The following is a 20,909-nucleotide window of genomic DNA, read 5'->3' as shown; positions in this document are numbered from 1 at the left end:
ATATTTTGGTTTGAACTCAGAACCTTATGCTTGATTGGCAGGTGGTCTACCACTTGAGCTATTCTGCCAGCAGTGTGCTGATTTTATCTTTTGGATATGTACCCAGAAGTGGTACTACTAGATCATCTGATAGTTATATTTTTAATTTTGAGGGAACCTTCACAGTGTTTTCCATACTAGTTGTACTAATTGACATTCCCTCCAGCAGTGTGCAGGGGTTCCCTTTTCCCCATATCCTCACCAGCACTTCTGTCTTTTTGATAATAGCCATTTTTGCTAGACTAAGGCAATATCTCATTGTGGTTTTGATTTGCATTTCCCTGATGATTGGTGATGTGTAACATTTTTTTCATATACCTTTTGATCATTTATGGGTTTTTTTGAGAAATGTCTAATTGCCCACTTTTATTGGTTTATGTGTTTTTTGCAATTGAGTTTCTATGGTTCCTTCTATATTATGGATATTAACCCCTTTTCAGGTATATATTTGCAAATATCTTCTGTCATTCTATAGGTAGTTTCTTCACTTTGTTGATTGTTTCCTTTGCTATGTAGAAGCTTTTAGTTCATGTAATCCCATTTGTCCACTTTTGCTGTTGTATCCTGTGACTTGGGGACAGTGTCTTGAAGTGTTTCCCTTATGTTTTCTTCTAGTAGTTTCATTCACTTTTGAAATTCAGAAGAAAGGAATGTGTTTTGATACAAGCATGTATTGAGCACCTTCTCAGTGCTATTACTTTGTTTGGGTACTGGGAGAACAAAGGTAACTTCAAGACTCCAAGCCACTCAGTTAATTTCTAAACACATTAAATGCATAATTATAGTGTTGCATGTATGATAATTGCACTGTTTACATAAGAAACATAGAGGAGATGGGAGATTTTTAAGGTTCAATAGAAATTCGGCAGGCAAACAGGAGCAGGGTGGTGTGGTACTTATGGAGAACCCAGCTGATTACAGAAATATCTTGTAAGGCCTTGAATGCCATGTGCTTGCTCTTTGGCCTGTAGACAGCTGTGAGGAATTAATCAGGCTAGTGATGTGGTCAGAATTTAATTTTACCTCCACCACAGCAAACATAAACCTAATTTGTTTCCTATTATTGAAATGGCAAGTCACCAATTTTATTATCATACCTAATTAATGTTCCTCAACAGAATGAACTAAAATTGTCACTGGTTTCTTTGAAAGAAGTACAAGAGAGTTTAAAAACAAAAATTGTGGATTCTCCAGAGAAGGTAAAGAATTATAAAGAAAAAATGAAGGATACAGTCCAGAAGCTTAAAAATTCCAGGGTGAGTTTCCTCTTATTTTAATGCTTTCCCTTTCTCCTTTTAGCAAATTCTTCTTTAATGATGTGTAAATTTTCTGCTTTCTGAATTATCTATACTTCTTTTTCTCTTTCATTTTTTTGACCTTGTCTCTAATACATAGTTCTTCTCCAAAGTGGGTATGGTCAAAAGAAACACAATTTCAAGACATTTGTTCTATTATGCTACAGAGTTTTGAGGCTTTGCTCTGGGAGAGCAAAACAGAAATGCTCTGTCCTCATGAGATTGAATTACTTTATTACAGAGAAAAAAGGTATTAAACAATTTACAAACAGGTATATAATTACAAATTACAGTACGTACTATGAAAAAATATGGGTGTGTGTATGTCAGGGCAGAGAGTACATGAGAAATCTGTACCTTATCAATTTTGCTATAAAATTGCTATGAAAATTTAGATCCATTTTTTAAAGTAGCACTAAAAACGGAAAAAGTATAAGATGCGTTGAAAAAATAAAATGGGGAAACTCAGTTTAGTATTATGGAAATCAGGTCGGAGAGGGAAGGTAGAGGAAATTTGTGGTAACAGCTGCAGGATGAGCAGGTTATCCCAGTAATGATATGTGCAAGAGCATTCAAAGCAGAAGATCCGTGAGGGTGAGGTCATGGGTTACTGTGGGAGATAGAATGAGGTGGGGGATGGTGGGGGACAAAACTAGAAGTGGGTAGACAATTTAACATTCTTTTAGAGCCATATTTTTAAACTGGTTATTAATAGAAGTTCTAGTTTATTAAGTTTGTTACCCAAGTCATTCCTGATAATCAAAATAATACAAAAATCATCAGAACAGAAATGGGAGCCTAGAAATAGATTCACATATTTATAGGACTGGAACAAGCATGGAGTGTGATAGAGGTTTGGGTTTTTTGTTGTTGTTGTTCTTCTTCTTTTGTTTTCTTCTGATTTTGCTTTTTGTTGTTTTTTGGCCAGGCTCTCACTATGTATCTGTGTACCCAGGCTGGCCTTGAACTTGTGATTCTCCTGCATCAGCCTCCCTGAGTATTGAGAATACAGATGTGCACCACCTTACCCAACTAGTTTATTTTGAAGTTGGGGGTCTCACAAACTATTTGCCCAGGGTTGGCCTCAAACTGCAGTTCTCTAGATCTCAGCCTCCCAAGTAGCTAGGATTACAGGTGTGAGCAACTGGGCACTCAACTTAGATGTTTTAAAATTAAGATTGCAGTCCAAAAACTAGAGAGAAAAATAGACCTTTTCAAACATACTTAATGGACATGACAAGTAAAGGGATTATATCCATGATATGCAGACTATTTACAAATTAGGCGAAAAAAGACAACTGAAAAATGAACTATAATATGATTAGGCCTTTTGCTGAAGAGAAATCAAACTGGTCAATAAGGTAAGGCAAGAAGTAGGCTGGTGAGAAAAAGGGAAGAAAGCTTTTATTATGTAGTTGTAGTAAATGTTTGTTTTGTAATTTTAGAAGAGGAATTTCTTTTTAAAGAGTTAGTGGTGGCGAAAGTGAATAGGAGGACTGTAAGTGGGCTGTTCTGGAGTAATCAAGTAGTTTGAGAATTAGCAGAATGAACTTTTTTTTTTTTGGTGGTGCTGGGGGATTGAACCTAAGATCTTCCACATGTTAGGCAAGCAGTTTACCACTAAGCAGTGTCCCCAGCCAGAATGAACTCTTTCTTCCTAGCACCACGGACAACCTTTGGAAAGTGCAATAGCAAGTGGTTTAGTAAAATTGTTGCAGTTTTCCTTTGTTTGAGGATATTGGCAATTAAGAAGCATAATTATATGTGCTTAGACACATGTCAGTAATAGTGCTTTGTTACTGGCCTAGAGACTTAATTGTTCTCTGCTCTTAAGCTTTCTGTATTAAATGCAGAAATTATTCAAGAGCAAACAAATTGACATTATTGCAGTTTCAAAAAGGAGAATATGACTGTGGGCGCTTGTTTTTTTTTTTTCTTTCAAAGCAAGAAGTGATGGAGAAGTATGAAATCTATAGAGACTCAGTTGACAGCCTGCCTTCATGTCAGCTGGAGGTGCAGTTATATCAAAAGAAAATACAGGACCTTGCAGATAATAGGGAAAAATTAACCAGTATCTTAAAAGAGGTTTGTATTGTGTAGAATTTTTATGTCTTTATTGTGTTATATCTTATAGTTCCTTGGATTTGCTTTCATTTTTTTTGTTACTATTTTCCAGAAGAAAAACAGGATTATTCTACAGTATAATAGTGAGGTAATATATGCTAGGAAATAAGACACTTTTCTTTTTAAACATGTTTATTAGCCAAGACCTATTTTAATCTTCACATGAAATGAATAAATAAATTAACATGGCACATTGCCATGTGTGGTTTGGAAAATAGTAATGGATATTTAAACTTGTTCTAACAGTTGGAAATGATCTTATATAATCAGTATTCATAAAGTCTCAATCTAGTGCCTGACAGTATATCTAGGATTTATAAAGACATTTAAAGTTTATATCATAGTCCTTGCCCTTAATAATGAGAACTAATGTCATTTAAGTTTCTCAGTGTAGAAGTTTAAAATCTTTTTTAAAAATTTTATTAGCATATAATCAATGTACAGGGGGATAGATACATTGTGATATTTAGATAAGTGCTTACAATATATCTTAGGTTTATCCCTTCTATCATTCTCCCTCTTCCCCTCCCCCCTTCTTAAAACAATTTCAACAGGCTTCATTTTTCTATTTTCATATATGAATATAAAATACAACTATTATATTCACCCTCATTCTGCCTTTCCTTATGGCCACCCATCTCCCATTGGTACCCACCCCTGGAAAAGACCTATAAAATCTTTTTGGACTTCTGAACTTTATCATCTTAATTTAGACCATTCTCTCAGGATTGCTGACATATTTGATAAAAGATTTCCTTTTTGACAGAAGTATGGGTTAGAAGGTGAATTGTTGGAAGTACTCTTTCTCCACTACATTGCACTTAGTCCCCTTTATCTGCCATCAAGAGTCACCAAGAATTAGATCTGCTTTTAATTTTTTCTGAGGTCAACTCTTTTCTCTTTGTTCCTAATAGCTTGTTTCAAACCCCACACCCCTCAACTGTAGCCTCTTAGCTGATTCTCTTCATATGTCTTCTCCTCTCATTCTTGCTGACAGAATAACATGATAAAAACATCTCCCCAGTTGTCATGGTCTTTCTCAGTACCCCTGGTACTTTCCTCTTGTCCCCTCTGTACAATCTGCATTTTTCTGCTGGGTTTTCAGGGATTAAATAGTTGTATCCATTTCAAAATTGCATTTTATTATAGCTTGTCCTAGAAAATACCCTTTCATGTTGTTTATCAATCCTAAGTAGTTGTTTTTAAATATTTCTCATAAAATGCAGAGCCTGAACTTGGAGGACCAAATTGAAAGTGATCATTCAGAACTAAAGAAACTGAAGACTGAAGAAAATTCATTCAAAAGACTGATGATTGTGAAGAAGGAAAAACTTGCCACAGCCCAATTCAAAATTAATAAGAAGCACGAGGATGTTAAGCAATACAAACGAACAGTAATTGAGTATGAATTTATTTTCAACTTTAGTGTATTAGAAAATAATTAGGAAAAGCTAATACATTTTTCTCCTCAGAATTTCCAAACTGCTATATTTGCAAAAAGATATTCCTGCTTTAGGTGACTAAAAACGTTAAGTTTTGAAATTTATCATGCTCTGTCTACATTTAGCTACTAGTATTTTTTTTTTTCTTCTTATCCAATTCCTTTGTATTATTCTTCAAAAGGTTTCTGGTGTTACTGTTTATGTCAGTGCACTTGACAGACAGTGGTCTAGAGTTACATTAGAATGAATCAACTGATCTCTCTTAGAGTACAGTGGATCCCTTGAATTAATAGCATCCATTTTGAGAATAGGTCTTATTTTTGTTATCCAGTAAGAAGTAATACTTTGCTTTTTTTTTTTTTTTTGCCAGTATGTTGGAGTAGGGTCTTTTTTCCATTAGTTCTGAGAACGTGTTTTTACAATATATACCACAGATAGGTCTAGGATGTCATTTTTAGGGACTCCTAAAAATGGCATTAGGGACCTTCTAAGTATTTCCTTTGCACCTTGTCATGCAAATGAAAGAAAAGGGCAGAACCTAAGGATTTTGTATTTGTTGCCAAACTATTTTTCAGAAGAGATGTACTGATTCGCACTCCCACTAACAGTACATAAATAAGCATAACTGAGGAAATACAGCTTAAGGTCTTCTTTGTGAAGAGTAGCTTTGAGAGCTGGGGGTGTAGCTCAGTGGTAGAGCATTTACCTAGCACTAACAATCCCTACATATGTTCCCCACCACTGGCAAAAGAAAGAATAGCTCTTGGATGAAAGCGCTTACTGTATGCTCTGATGTGCCAATAGCAGCACACTTTGGGATTTTCATCTATTTGCTTTTATATCTTGAGAAGAATTTTAAGTTTGTCAAGCAAATACTGACACATCACTTTGAAATCAAAATTAGAGTTAAGTGTTTGCCTTTTAAAATTCGTAAGAGGTGTTACCTCAGCTGTCTATTTTCCTTTAGGGATTGCAATAAAGTTCAAGAAAAAAGAGGTGCTGTCTTTGAGCGAGTAACCACAATTAATCAAGAAATCCAAAAAATTAAATTTGGGATTCAGCAACTAAAAGATGCCACTGAAAGGGAGAAACTGAAGTCCCAGGTGAGAATGTGTTCATAGAAATTCATTTTCAGATAATTTCATGCACTTAAAATATAAATTATGTCCTCTTTATTAAGAAGAATTTTGTTACTTCTGTGGAGTAGAAATTGACTCCACAGAAGTATAACACCTTTTCGGTTATCCTTGTATAGTTTGCATAAAAATCTCCATGTCTTTCCTCTTCCTTGCCTTTTTACCCTGATAACACAAAGCAAAATATCATTCTTTATAGTGAAAGTAGTTGCTTAATAAAGGTTTTGAATTTATTTGGTAAATGGACTTGGATAGTGACTTTAAGTAACGTCCTCTAAAAACTTTCTGTATTTTTTTTGTAATAGAAGGGTCTCAAAAGTATTTTCTAGCATTAATGGTAAGTGTATTTGTGTTGTTAATTGGGGGAGCTTAGATTGGTCCCTTTGTGTTATGAAACTTCTAATATCCTTATTATAATTATCTAAAATTACTTAATAAATCTACTACTTGCTTATTTTGAGTATATTTCTCCATCTCTACCTTTTTTCTTACCTCCTAAAAATGTCAGAAAAGGTAAGATTATCCACGGTGCCTCTTTTAGAATTAAGGCTTTTCACAAATTGGGTTTGTATGGTGGAAGGTAGTGACAGCAAGTGTTTAGGTATCAAATATGAGTGTGCTTCAGAAACTTTTATATAAGGTATCAGATGAATTAAGGGAGAAAAGGAGGCCAAGGGATTGTGCATACTAAATGGATATTTTTAGCAACTTCCAGTAGAGCAGTTTGTATAGTTGTTTTGGTAGGAGAATTTTGAAGATATAAATCAAGCTGGTATCTTCATGAAGAGAATGGAGGCATAATAAATGCATTAGGAATAGACAACTTGCTTGAGATACTGGCAGTTGAAAGATAGAGACAGGTAAACATTTTATGTTTGACATTATAATCTCATTTTGGAAGATGAAACATTCCAGATGCCTGTTCTCAGTCCAAGATTATTTATTAGTGAAACTGTTATCTTAATTCATGATTTTACAGCTTTTAGGTTTTATTTCAACCTAACTTCCTAAAATATCAAGGTCAATTAAATCCTCATCCTTTTTCAGTGTTTGGTGACACCTGCAAATTTGATCAACATGTCTTTTTCACCAAGATAAAAATGTTAAGTAGAACTGGGCTCTTTGTTGCTTTGTATTTTTTTTTTCTTCACAGTAGCAGAGAATTATTGATTAACTTGCTAAGTTGTTCTGACCTACCTTTACCCAGACTACATTGTGATAGCCATTTGTTCTACAGTGGCATGGAAACATCTGTAGACACTTTGGTGAAGTCAGATCACTTTTTGTCAAAGAATTCTCTTTAGCTCCATAATCATCTTCTGTGAAAGGAAAAAAAGGATGTGAACACTGTCACCTTGTTTGTGCAGTTCTGTTGGATACTTGTTATCGCCATATCCCTTTTTCATGAAATATTCTTGTGCAAGGATAATTCCTCCCACTTGCAATTTCAGTCACTGTCTTTATTTGGATAGCTCTCAAAAACCTGTTTCCTGTTCTGGCCGCTAACAACAAAAGTAACATTTATACTACATCTGCCCTCTTCTCTACTCTCTTCTTTCCCCTCCCCATTTCTACTTTTCATTCCATTTCTTCATCTTTCTCTACGGCATCATCATTTTCTATCAAAGAATTCAGATTTTGGACTTGCATTAGTCAATCCTGACCCTCAGACTCACCAAATCAATGTCATGACTTTTAAATCAATGACACTATTCATAACCATCCATTTGTATTTATACATTTATCACATAATCTTGTTAGACTCATAAGTTGCAGCAAAACTTGCTAAATTTCTTCCTTCATTATAATTTTCTTGCATCAAATCTTCCCTGAATACTATGTACTACCAGATTTGTCTTGCTAAAACATCACTCTAAATATTATTCTTTCTTGTTTAAGATATGACCTTCTTGTTTTCCTGCAGTTTGTGGATTCATTCCTAACAAATGCATTGCCTAAAATTTTCAGTCAGTATTTCAATAAACATCCTACATATTTACTAATTTCCAGGCATTGCTTTTGACTTAAGGAGTAAGCTGTATGTAAACCAAGAAGACATGATCACTGCCTCTGAGACCTTCAGAGTTTTGTATCTAAGCTTAATCATTTCTATTTAAGGTTCAATATTATCTCTTCCATATTACTTTCTCCTACTCCTTTCAGGAATCTTTGGTTTCTGTCCTTTCTCAAATACTATAGCAGCATTAGTCTATTCCAAATTATTTGGATTGGTGCTGTCCAGTTGAGTAGCTAACTAGCAACATGTGGTTATTTATAATGACATTAATTATAATGAAATAAAATTTAAAACTTAGTTCCTCATTTTCACTAGCTATATTTCAAGCACTCAGTGTCTACTCTGGTCTGGTTATGTTTTCCTTCAGGGTAGAAAACATTGTATCTTGTGTTATTTATAGTGCTATTTGTAGAGAGTACTCAATAATAATATTTGGTTGATGAATTAAAATACATATTTGTGAGACTAATTGTGACACTGGCTGTAGAACTCCATGGATATTGTATAATCTTAAATTTCTCTGATTTGAAAAATCAGAAGATTTGAAAAATCAGAAGCAGAGATGAGGATGATCACGGTTAAAGACCAGCCCAGGCAAAAAGCAAGACCCTATCTCAAAAACACCCAGTATAAATGAAGGTTGGCAGAGTAGCACAAGTGGTAGAGCGCCTACTTAGGAAGCTTGAGCAAACCTTGGTACTGCCAAAATAAAAAAGGCAGTTGGACCAATGCTGTCCAATAGAACCTCAGTAATGGGATGTTCTTCTAGACTGTTCAGTACTGTATCCACTAGGCACACATGACCATTGAGCCCTTGAGAAGTGTCTAGTGTGACTGAGAAACTGAATTTTGAATTTAACTTAAATTTTGTTAAATTTAAATAACCATAAGTGACTACTAATAACCATATTACTAGATTTTTTTACTTTTGTGTGTATGTGTCCAATGTACCACTTGAGCTACATCCCCAGCCCTAGACTCCAATTTTAAGAATATTTACCTTCAATAAGCCATCATAGTAAGACTCACTTACTATGAATTATTGTGAGCTAGTATTATAAAGTTCCACTTGTAGAACTGGGCTTTACTGTTTCCTTCATTTATTGTATCTCCTTCTACTTGACTTGCTCCTCCTTCAGAGTGTGTTTATTCTCAGGAGAAAAGTGTTCCTTTCTTTGGGTGTGTGGAAATAGTTGGCTCATTTATTTACAGATTGTAGGTCTTTATTTAGCCACACTTAGTTTTAATAGTTTCTCACAAGTAATATCTTCCTACCAAATTTATTCAGCTTTCCTTTTAGTATGAATAAACATGTACTCCAATGGAACTAGCAACTTAAATTGATCTGTAGCTGCTGAATGCACTGATTTTTTTTTTAATGGCATTCAGATTAGCTAGGAATTAATTCACCTTGTTTTCCCTGCAAGATTTAAGAAATAAAGCTTTCAGAATTTTTTAATTTTTTTCATAATGGTTCATATCTATCATACTTGCAGTTATTTGATAACAACTTAGAACTTAGAAATCTAAACACATTCTATTTTGTATCAGGATTTAACAACCATGTTTGGATTTAATAACCACATTTCCGGAGATTATTTGATTTTAAATGTGTGCGTATATATACATGTATGCATAAATATATTTACATATGTATATATAACTATATATGCTTAATCTGGAGTGATAGTTCTCAAACTTACATAAGTAGCAGAGGTGCTAGAAATAGGCTTTTCTCGAACTCTGTATATACACATTGTATTGAATTGTAATCTATGAAATTTATTCAAAAGCAGATAATATCTAAACAATAATTTAAGCAAAGATATATAGTAGACAGATAGATAGGTTTAGAACAAATTCAATAGGAGATACTTAAAACTGAGAGCATTATATCAATTTACTGCTTTTCTTACCCCATTGGAAAAAGGCCTGCTTTTTTATTCTAGTAAGGAACACATCCTGTAACCTTGTAGAACACCACTGTTGATTGTATCATGATTTGATATTTTTGTGCTTTGATCATTTTTTTTTATTTAAGGAAAATGAATAATAAAAGATCAGTATTAAATTTGAGAAATATCAAACAGAAGAAAAGGTACACAGGCTAATTTGTTTCTTATTTTATTCAGTCTATATAAAACTGGCTCTGCTTACTTCTTGTTTAGTATTAGGACATCCATCTATGCTTGTATGGAAACTCATTGCTTATAGTAGAAGTACTTGATGAGTTTATTAAAACAATTCTAAGAGTATTATTTTTCATTCTTACAGATTGCTTATGTCTATTTGAATATCTTTTACACAATGGGTAGAGGTTATGATTATCCACAGTAATTAGGTATTTTCTGTGTGTCACATGGAAAGCTCCATAGGAAAAGTTTTTTTCTTTGGTTAATATTTGTTCTTAATGTCTTAGAATCTAGGCCATTGTGACATGTCTCTGCTTTTTTTTTTTCCTAAGTAGTAGGCTTTTTTTATTTTTACAACCTATATAAACAATTCTGTTTATACAACCTACAGAATCAATTTTTAGTAAGAGTGGACATACACTTGCATGTACGTATGCATAAATATTTAGGCTTTAGCATACGATTGATAAATATGAATGGAACTTGGAGTTCTCGTAACTCATTTTTAGACTAGGTTGTTACATGGAATAATTCTTACTGTTTCATTTTCCATTTAGGAAATATTTGTGAACTTGAAAACTGCCTTGGAGAAATACCACGAAGGCATTGAAAAGGCAGCAGAGGAGTGCTATGCCAGGATAGATGAGAGAACAGCTGAACTGAAGAAGAGGATGTTCAGAATGTCAGCCTGATTGATGCAGATAACAAATCTTTTTCTAGATGGCTTGCTGTTTTTTAATTTCTACTCGGGAAGGGAATAGTTAAACTGAAGCTAGTGAACATATCAGAAATATCAAGTAATGTTGATTCAGTCAGTTTTTATAGAACCTCATAAGTGGTCATTTTATAAGTCTTGCATTTAAGGTAGACTTTTGCTAATTTATAATTAAAATAACTTGCGCAACTTTCCATGTCTCTGTTATTCGTGTACTGGTTGGAGCAAAACAGAAATAGTTACTTTTGAAATATGTTTTTTCTGTTGGTTTTATGGTTTCAAACTCATGATCCTTTCCATCTCTACTTCTTGAGTACCAGTACTATAGTGGTGCCACCTTGCCTAACTATACCGCACTATCTAACGCAGTTATTTGAAAGAGGAAGTTTGAGTGTAGTAATCCATTACTTCTTTGATGCTGTTGGCATTTTTCTGAAAAAAGAAATGAGTTGAAGCATGTGAAGTGATTAGAATAGTGCCTGGCACATGATAGTCACTTGGTGCTCATCACCCATTACTGTTTAGAGGCACAGAAGTTCTCAGCACTTTCCTCTTTGTCAGAGATAACTAACCACATAGGAACCAGGTTTTCAGTAAGAAGAAAAGCCTTGGAATAGGTGCGAAATAGTGTCTAGGGAGGAATGGATGGGGATGCAAAATTGAGCTATTCCCTTGTCCTTTCCTTGCTTCTCTTTAACTAGTTATGACTTTTAGTGCATACAAAAGTCTGCTTGTGAGTCTAGATAACAGGTGTAAACATGACCAAATCTCTCATGTTTAAAGAAAACTTAGCCCTCATGGACCTATCCACACAAGTAGCCACTGGTTTGTTGTTGTTGTTATTGTTGTTGTTCTTTCTCAAAGTTCTGAAAACCTGTTCTCTACTTGAGTCTTTCCTACTAATCCTCTGAATTTCTAAGGTCAGCAAAAAGTACCTAGTTATTAAAGTTCCATGGATACTGTTTAATCTTCATCTTCCTTAAAGTCTACCTGTCCAGTGCTTTTTTTCATTTGTCCCATTCTCTGTTCACCACTAAATGTTTGAGTTCTAGCCTTCTGTCTTGACCCTCTTCATCACAACCTCTTATTTTCCTCCTTGAAAATTTATAAATACCCCTGGCTTCAATTTTGAATTAAACATACCTACAGATAAACATATATAATGTTAGTCTATTCATGTGCATTTTGCTTCTCTTAAGACTAATAGACTGCTTCAGAATAATATTTTACATGCATGAAATAAAATATAGAAATGAGAAGAGAAACCAATTAAATTCAAATACAATTATCAAATAGTTAAGAACATATTGTGAAGAGTATCAGTAACTACACTTTTGCCCATGTTGGAAAAGAAGCCATTTACTTTTTCTCTTATGCCATTACATCTCACTCCCTTATATCTATTCAATTAGCAAGAACCACAGACGAATGTAACCCAAATCTCCCTATCATGTCTCCTTTGCTCATGTTCTAGTTTGTATCTTCACCATTTCTTACCTGATAATCTGGTGGTAATCCTCAATTCCCATCACCTCTACGCAGGCATTACAGTACAGTATTCTAATATGCAAATTAGATTATGTCATTAATATATTTTAGATCTGGAACATCCCCAACATGTGAAAGGCTTGGTTCCCGGCTTGGTACTATTTGAAGTGGTAGAAACTTTAAGAGGTAAGCCTAATGGGAAGTCTTCCAGTCATTGGGAGCATGCACTAGAGGGACTAGTGGGACCCCCACCTCTTCCTTTTTCTCTTTTTTCCCACTCTAGCCTTGAGATGAATAGTTTGCTGCATCTCTCCGCCATGATGTGTTGCCTCACTGGGCCCAAAGCAGCAGGGCCAATCAGTCATGAACTGAAAACTCCAACTAAAATAAATCTTCCTTATAAGTCGATTTTCTCAGGCATTTTATTGTAATAACTCAATGCTGACTAACCACAGTCTGATGTATGCAAAATTTTTTGGCTTTTCAAACTACCCTGCTAGGATGCCATAGTGAACTCTCAGGGAACCATGGAATATTTTAAATTTCCAAAGGATGCAGCAACACTTAGTAACTGTCAGATACCACTGCAAACTATTAGCTCAAGGTAGTACAGAGTTTCAATGCTAGACTGCTCTGCATTCCTGTCAATCAAATGTCTTTGTGAAGGTGGGCTTTTGGCATTCGCTGTGATAAAAAGCAAGTATCAGCTAGGTGTGGTAGTGTGTATACACCTTTGTCCTAGCGCTCCAGAGGCTACACAGGAGAATCATGAATTTGAGGCCAGCGTGGGCTGTATAAGGAGCTCCTGTCTCAAAAAACAAGAAAAGAAATAGGTATCATCTGAAATTCATGGGACAGACTTTGGGAAATTGTAATATCCAATAAGCACAGACATCCAATTACTAATTGGTCATTTAAGAGTAGAATAAGGGGGAGTGAGGGGAGGGATAGGGGGCAGAGGGGAGAAATGGCCCAAACAATATATGCACATATGAATAAATGAATAAAAAAAGTAAAATAAAAATACTCTTTCAGTTTGTATTTTTCTTAAGTACACATTGTTAAGATGTAAATGCCTATTAAGGTTTTTGGACTTGATTACTTAATAAACAGACCTGTTAAGTACTTTTTCTTGGGACTTTCACTTAAGGATAAAGTAAACTTGGATGAGTTTCAAGACCATAATCCATACTGTTGCCTTTTTTTCTTACCATTTCTTATTTGAACTTTCTCCTTTAGTTTCTTAGCACTTCACACTTCCATGTGTTTATATACTTCTTCCCTTAGTTTATAAGATCTTTCCTTTGTTTAACTGGAAAATACTTGTTTTTCAGCTTTTCCTTTTTTAAAAATTATTTTCAGTATCATTTGTATTTTTGTATTGTAGGTTTTTTTAATACGTTCTCCATCTGGCTGTACTCTGTTTCTTGAGGCTGGTGACTACATCTGTGCTAGTATTTCTAGTCTAACATGGTCCATTTAAGTGACTGGTTGTCATTTAAATGCTTACTTAAGGAATAGCCATTTTTCTCTTCTCTGATTAAATAATACAGCCATTGGGGCCAGGTTTATCTTAATCTAGCAAGAAACTGTTATGCATTTTTTCACACCAAATATCAACCTATGTTCTGGAGGCTTGCTATTTCTACTCATCTATTTTTGCCCCCAAACAAGAAAAGCTTAATCAAGAGGCCTTCAGTACAATCCACTAAAACCTATACTTGACTGTTTTTTATTAAAGAATTATAAACTTTAGAAGTTTTCCCCAGAGCCTTCTTGAAAGAGACTGTTTGAGCCATCTAACCTTTTATATAAATATAGAGAAATTAATACTCTGAAGAAGCAAATGTCATCACGTGCTTGTGGCATGTGCTGAGGCTGACCTCAAAGAAAATGCTGTGCAGCCACAGACCTCAGTTATCTTTTATGAATTCAGCTACTTAGCTATATGTAGAGCAAATATTTAATTTCAAGTTCAACTGACATATTTCAAGAAGCTAATCCATTTTATGACAAAGCAAGGGAAATTGAAATATGCACCTCGCAGGCCGAAGTTAATACATCTGATTTTAGTTTAACGGGATGTTTCCTATTTTTAGTAAGGCCAGAAAAGTTTTATATGAAATTCCATTTCAAATTCAGGGTCTGCCACCTATTTCAATTAAGTTGGTACTCTGCCTATGATTGAAATATGCTTCTCATCTTTCTATCCATATTGCCACCAGGGGGCATAACACAACTTGCATAACCAATGCTAAAATAGCTAGGAATTTTCAGGTTTGAAATATAAAAGCTGAAAATTTAAAGTGATATAACAACTCAAAAAAGAAAAGCGTCCAAAAGAACTCAAGAGACAATCTGTGGTTAAAACAGGTTCCGAATATTTTTTAATTATTTGAAAATTTTGCTATGACTCTTAAACCTTCAATTCTGAATTTATGTTTATCTTATAAAAATTATTGTATCTAAGCTATTTTCTTAGTAATTGGTTCTGGGTTTTTAGCCTAGATTCTGTTCAACTCTTAAAAAATTGAATTTTCCTGAGCGAAGAATTTGAGATACCATACAAGGAGCAAGCCACTTAGGAAATGGATTGAAAGTGCCATCTGGCATTGATATCTCAATGTGATATTCTTTTCTTCTGCTAACACTGTCAGTCTACCAACAACACCTCCTCAACTCCATTCTTACTGCCACCACCTAGATATCTCTAAAAGACATATTTGATTATCTCTATACAGTGCTCCACAAATCTTTGATGGCAACCCAAGAAAGAAACTCCTGTGTGATTAAGAGCATAAACTACAATCAGTCCTCATATTCCTTCCTATAAAATGGGAATAACATGTTTTAAGCACATAAGGATTGAGGGATTTTTGGAAATCATTTAACACAGTGTCCGTCACATAGATAATACCCAAATGGTACCAGTTTTGTTATAGGTAAAACTGATTAGCTTCCTCTGAGGGGAAATTTGATCATTCTATCTTCTATATTAGTTCTTTTACAAGCCTTTGCACAGAGTCGATGATCAATAAATGTTTGCTGAATCAAAGAATCTAGTCTGCGTGACTGAAATGGGCACAAGACCCTTAAGCAAATAATTTTTAGAAAAAGAAATCAGCATTGTGTTTTTAATGCAAAGAACACAGGTGATGGAAGGTTTTATCCTACTGCAGGAAAAACAGCAGGTACTGTCAGAAAAAATGCAGACTTTCCTTGGCTCCACAGGGTGTCACTGCTGCCTCCTGGTTGAGCATAGGTGTGAGGCTAACATGGCCTTAAAAGGATTTTGTGGGTTCATCAGAATCACCTGGAAGACCAAAACAGATTACTACCCCCAAAGTTTTCAATTCAGTAGGTCTGGGGGAGGGCTCTAAGATTTGCGTTTCCACCAAGTTTCCAAGTGAAGCTGAAGCCTCTGGTTCAGCGATCACATTTTAGAGAACCATCACATTCCAGAAATACACCACAGCTGGGGTTGTGTTTGTTCACAGATGATAGCAGCACTTCTCAAACTTTAATGTGCTTACAAGTCACCAGAAGATCTGCTAACACAGACTCAGACTCAGTAAGTCTGAGTGGGACTGGAGCATGCATTTCTAAACAGCCTCTAGTTGGCAGGGATGCTCCTGGAGCCAGAGCCCCTACTGAGTAACAAAATTCCTTCACATCACCAAGGTCTTTGCCCCTCAAGACTGAGGTGATGCATGTAAAATGCTTGCCACATCACCCACAGCAGAGACAAGCACTTTGGTTAATGTTAGTAATTATTATGATGAGATAGATGTTTGGTCCCAATGGTTAAGAATGTGGGTTTTTAATGTACAACGTAAGCCTATTTGGAATTGTTGCAATGACTCCACCTACCTGTACAATGAATATATACTCATAAAAATGAAAAAAATTCAAAAAATAATGTTTTTTATTGCTGTGCCGAGTGTACACTGTGGCATTTACAAAATTTCTTACAATATGTCAAATATATCATGCTTGAATTCACCCCCTCCATAATTTCTCCTTTATACCCCTCTCCCTGCCATTCCTGGAATAGTTTCAACAGGTCTTATTTTTCCATTTACACACATGTGTATGCAGTAATTGCACTATATTCACCCTTTCCCCACATCCTCCCCCTCCCACTGGTACTAACCCCTACACCCCAAGCCCCTCCCCCTGGAGAATGAGTTTTTGAGAGACACCTTTAAATTCCATGTTTGCCTCACTAGTTTGTGAACTGGGGCATCATATATAATGGCATTGAGACTTACCTCATTTTCAAGTTGTAGAGTTGGTAGTCTTTACTTCACAAGGTCATTGTAAGGATTAGATAAATAATAAGAGTAATCTACCTAGCACTTTTTGCTATTATTGCTAGTAAAACCCAAGACATAGAGCTGGGAGAAATAGTTGTGGCAGGTATTATGTGAGCTTCTACAGTTTAAAAGATGTAGAGTCTTACCGGAAAAAAACAAACAAACAAAAATCTATCTCATACAATTTCTGAGGGTCAAGGAATGTAGGAGCAACTTAGCTGTGTAGTACTGGTTTTAAGAGCTTTCATGAGCCTGCAGCCAATGTGTCGGGGGCTATAGCTGTCTGGAGGCTTGGCTAGGACTGCTCCCAAGGTGACTCAATCAAATGACTTGGCAAATGGTCTCAGTTCCTGCTGACTGTTCTTGGGGGGGCCTCCGTTCCTCACCACATGGGCTTCCTAGGGCTGCTAGACATGATATACATGTATGTAGGTGTGTACAGATAAATAGATGGGCAGACGGTAGATGATAGATAGATAGATAGATGCTAGATAAAGAATCCAAGATGGAAGCCATGACATCTTTTATCTGATCTTAGAAGTGGTATGCCATCACGTCTACAACGCTTTACTGACCACATATGCCAATCCGATACACTGTGGTTAGTGTGCTCTGAAGGGACTGCATAAAGACATGAACACTGTTTTAGTCCACTTTTCATTGCTATAACAATATAACCTAGGCGGAGTTCTTTATAAAGAAAAGAGTTTTAATTCATTCATAGTTCTGGGGATTCTGAGAGCTCAGCACCAGCATCTGTGTGGCTTTTGGTGAGTGCCTCATAGTAGATGGCATGCAGAAGAGGCTTTGTGGAGGGACAGGAAGCCAGAGAGCAGGGAGGAGCCACTCTTGCTCTTTTACAATAACTCACTGTAAGTAACTGACTAGAGTCCCACAAGAACTACATTAATCCCTTTCCTGGGTGATTAGGACCATTTCATACAGGTTCCACCACCTCTGAATGTTGCCATGAAGTTGCCAGCACATGACCCCCTGGGAGACATATTGGAACTGGACCTAAACCATAGCAAGTATGAAGACGTAGGGAACCATGGAAGCCACGTGTGGGGTAGGTTACCACAGTCTCAATCCCTGTATTAAGGTTCAGACATCCATGGCTTCCCCAACACGAAGGTAATGTTCTAAGGTGAAGTTAGGCTATCATTCCTGTGACTGGTTTACTCACACTGCTGAATATTGCTTCAAGATACTAGTGAGGTTTTTTTAACCATGTCTTTTTTTGGGGGAGGGGAAAAGGGGGATCAGTATTGGGTTTGAACTCAGGGTTCCATGCTTGCTAAGCAGGCACTCTACCACTAGAGATACATTTCCAGCCCTTTTTGCAGCAATTTTTCCCCACATGGCTACAATCCTCCTGTTTATGATTCGCACAGTTGCTGGGATGACAGACATGTGCCACGACACCCAGTTTTTTCTGTTGAGACAGGATCATGCATACTTTTTGCCAGAACTGGCCTGAAACCACCATCTGCCCAATTTTAGCCTCCCACATAGCTGGGATGACAGGAATGCACCTCTGCACCCAGCTATTGGTTGAGATGGAGTCTTGCAATCTCCACCCTCCCACCTCCCACCCTGTGGTGGCTTCTAACTGGGATCCTCCTGATCTCCACCTCCAGACAGCTAGGATTACAGGCATGAGCCACCTGTGCATGGCCCACAAACTTTTTCTTGATTGGAATGTTATACTTGTCTAATGCGATCACAGCATGGCTGAGTAGATGAAGACTCATTATCTCCTGTGAAACAGATGGGGAACTTTGGCTCAGAGACGTTCTTAGTGGCAACCAGTTGATTCACTTGCCCAAAAAACTAAAACGACTGCCAAAGTCCTCCTTAATTCCAGTCTGAACTACTTAGTTGGCATTCAAGCCCTCTTTAAACTGGACTTGTATTATTATCTTTAATCCGATATTTTCTCATGGATTCCAATAGCATTAGGACTATATTATCAGTTCCTTCCAAATAGCTGAACTTCTTTTAGCTTTTAGTAAAAGTGAGCAGACATTTGCTAACCATATTTCCAAAATTTAGGGGCCCATCGCCTGAACTCTAGAAGCCAGGTGCAATTCCAGAGACTTAAATCTGAGATCTCTGGGAAGCTCATTTTGGCTGCTTAGCTTGAAGTCCTATATAAAAAAGACAAATGTGGATCTTTCCACAGTGGAAAGTCTGGGACTACTACTTTCTCCTTGCCCAATAGGTCATGGTTCACTGTAATCTTTCTTCAAGGACTCAAGACTAGCCCAGCCTGCACTAGTTCTAATGACTTAGCAGTTACGAGCTCCGAAGGGTGGTTGCAGAACAAAGTAGGACCTCCAAGATAGTCCTGCTTCCATCATCCCAGGAGATATACTGCCTCAAAGTCTTCACGAAAGATAATCGGTCTGCAAGATAAGGTGTCACTGCAGTAGTGAAATGGGGCTAGGTATTAAGGTACAGATTTCATGTGAAGTTTCTCATAATTCTCCCAGATAAAATGATAAAATAATTCCATGTTTTCTTTTCTTTTTTTTTTTTCTTTTGAAGCATCTCTCTCTCTCTAATATGTGAATTTCTAAGGCCTTCTAAACATGGGTTCTGGGGGTCTCAGCCAAGAAACCCTGGCACAGTATAAATGAAAGCTACACTTGAATCCACACTTTACCAAACTAGTTCCCAGCACTACCTTCAGTGTGAAGAAAACTCTACAATGTGCTTAATAATTTGAGACTAGCTAGTCAAATCTTTCTATTCTGGTAGTAAATACTCAGAATGGCAAGCAGACTTTATTTTTTCTTAAATTTGGCTGAAATATTTAAAAATTAAAATCTTTACATAATGGTCAAACTAGAAGACATTTCCTTTAAGAAGGGGATTATATTTCAGAAATATCCAATGTATATACAATCTACACTGTGCATAATAATATTCATGAACCATCATCTAACTTAACAAAGACAACATTAGCAATACAATTGCAGCCCTATCTCTAGCCCTCCAGGACTATAGCTCTCAGGTAACCATTATCCTGAAATTGAAATTTATTATTTCTATGAATGTCTTTATCCTCCTACTGACCGTATGAAGTAATCCTTGCCATATATTGCACGGTTTACACATCTCAAACATTGAATGTTATACTTTATATATTCTGCAAGCTACTCTTTTTGCTCACTGGGCTCTCCAACACCCACCACAGTGCCTGACACATAGCAGACACCCAAATGTTTCTTAAATGAATCAATGTTCTATTTGTGAGCTGTTTCCATGTTTATATCTATACCTCTTGTTTTATTTTCACTTCTGTATTATATTTCCTTGCATGGCTCTACCACCTACACCTCTTGAAAAAAGTTTGGGTTGCTTCCTACTTGATGATTTTTGCTAGTATGAAAGTGCTATGCAATATGAAAATTTGTCAAATGCATAGTTCACATACTTGTGGTGAAGTTTCCCTAATATAAACACCAGAGTAGAATTATGGGATCTCCAACCTGGTTTGCTATTTTGTGTTAGCACCAGCAGTATTTGTGTGTTCCTGTTCCTGTTACTTCTTATCTTTGTCTTCAGCTGGTGTGATCAGACTTCTTAACGTTTGCTACTGTGATGAGTGTGAAATGATATTGCACTGTGATTTTTAGTTTTATTTTCCTCTTTCTCAGTGAGGTTAAGCATTTTTTTCATCTGTTTATTGGCCATTCATGTTTCCTTTTTGGTGAATTTTCTGTTCACACTTTCCAGCCATTTTTCTACTTGATTACTTATTCTTTTTTCTTATTGTTTTCAAAGATTTATTTTCTTCAGAATTTCTGGACACTATTGTTTACGAATTGTGTGCTTTAAAAATGTCTTCTTCAAGTTGGGCACTGTGATTCAGTCTGTAATCCTAGCTCCTTGGGAGGCAGAGATTGGAAGGATCATGCTTTGAGTACAGTCCTGGCAAAAAGTCTTCGAGACCTCATCTCAACCAATGAGTGGGTATGGTATGTCACATACCTGTCATCTCAGCACCACAGAGAAGCCCAAACACGAGGATCATGGTCCATACTGGCATGGGCATAAAGTGAGACCCTGTTGGAAAAATAACTAAAGCAAAAAGGGCTGGGGGTATGGCTCAAGTGGTAAAAATTCAAACCACAGAACCACTGAATTTTTTTAAAAAGTCTCCTATTTCTGGTTTTTCTTTCACCTTGTTGTTCCAC

General features: G+C 36.1%; 1 protein-coding gene across 1 annotated transcript in view; it reads left to right on the top strand.

Annotated features, from left to right (window-relative positions):
• The window catches only part of Nuf2 (NUF2 component of NDC80 kinetochore complex), a 30,832-nt gene extending 19,738 nt beyond the window's left edge, over nt 1-11,094 (top strand). The window contains exons 10-14 of the mRNA XM_020151125.2: nt 1,158-1,295; nt 3,279-3,419; nt 4,685-4,860; nt 5,868-6,003; nt 10,743-11,094. Of these exons, the coding sequence (XP_020006714.1) occupies nt 1,158-1,295; nt 3,279-3,419; nt 4,685-4,860; nt 5,868-6,003; nt 10,743-10,877 (726 nt within the window). The 3' untranslated portion in view covers nt 10,878-11,094. The remainder of the gene's footprint in view (nt 1-1,157; nt 1,296-3,278; nt 3,420-4,684; nt 4,861-5,867; nt 6,004-10,742) is intronic.
• The last annotated feature ends 9,815 nt before the right edge of the window (nt 11,095-20,909 follow it).

The sequence above is a fragment of the Castor canadensis genome, chromosome 11 (genome assembly GCF_047511655.1).
Source record: "Castor canadensis chromosome 11, mCasCan1.hap1v2, whole genome shotgun sequence".
In the NCBI taxonomy this organism is placed as follows: Eukaryota; Metazoa; Chordata; class Mammalia; order Rodentia; family Castoridae; genus Castor; species Castor canadensis.
Note: the sequence above shows the minus strand (reverse complement) of the source record. Positions and strands in the feature narration are given on the sequence as shown.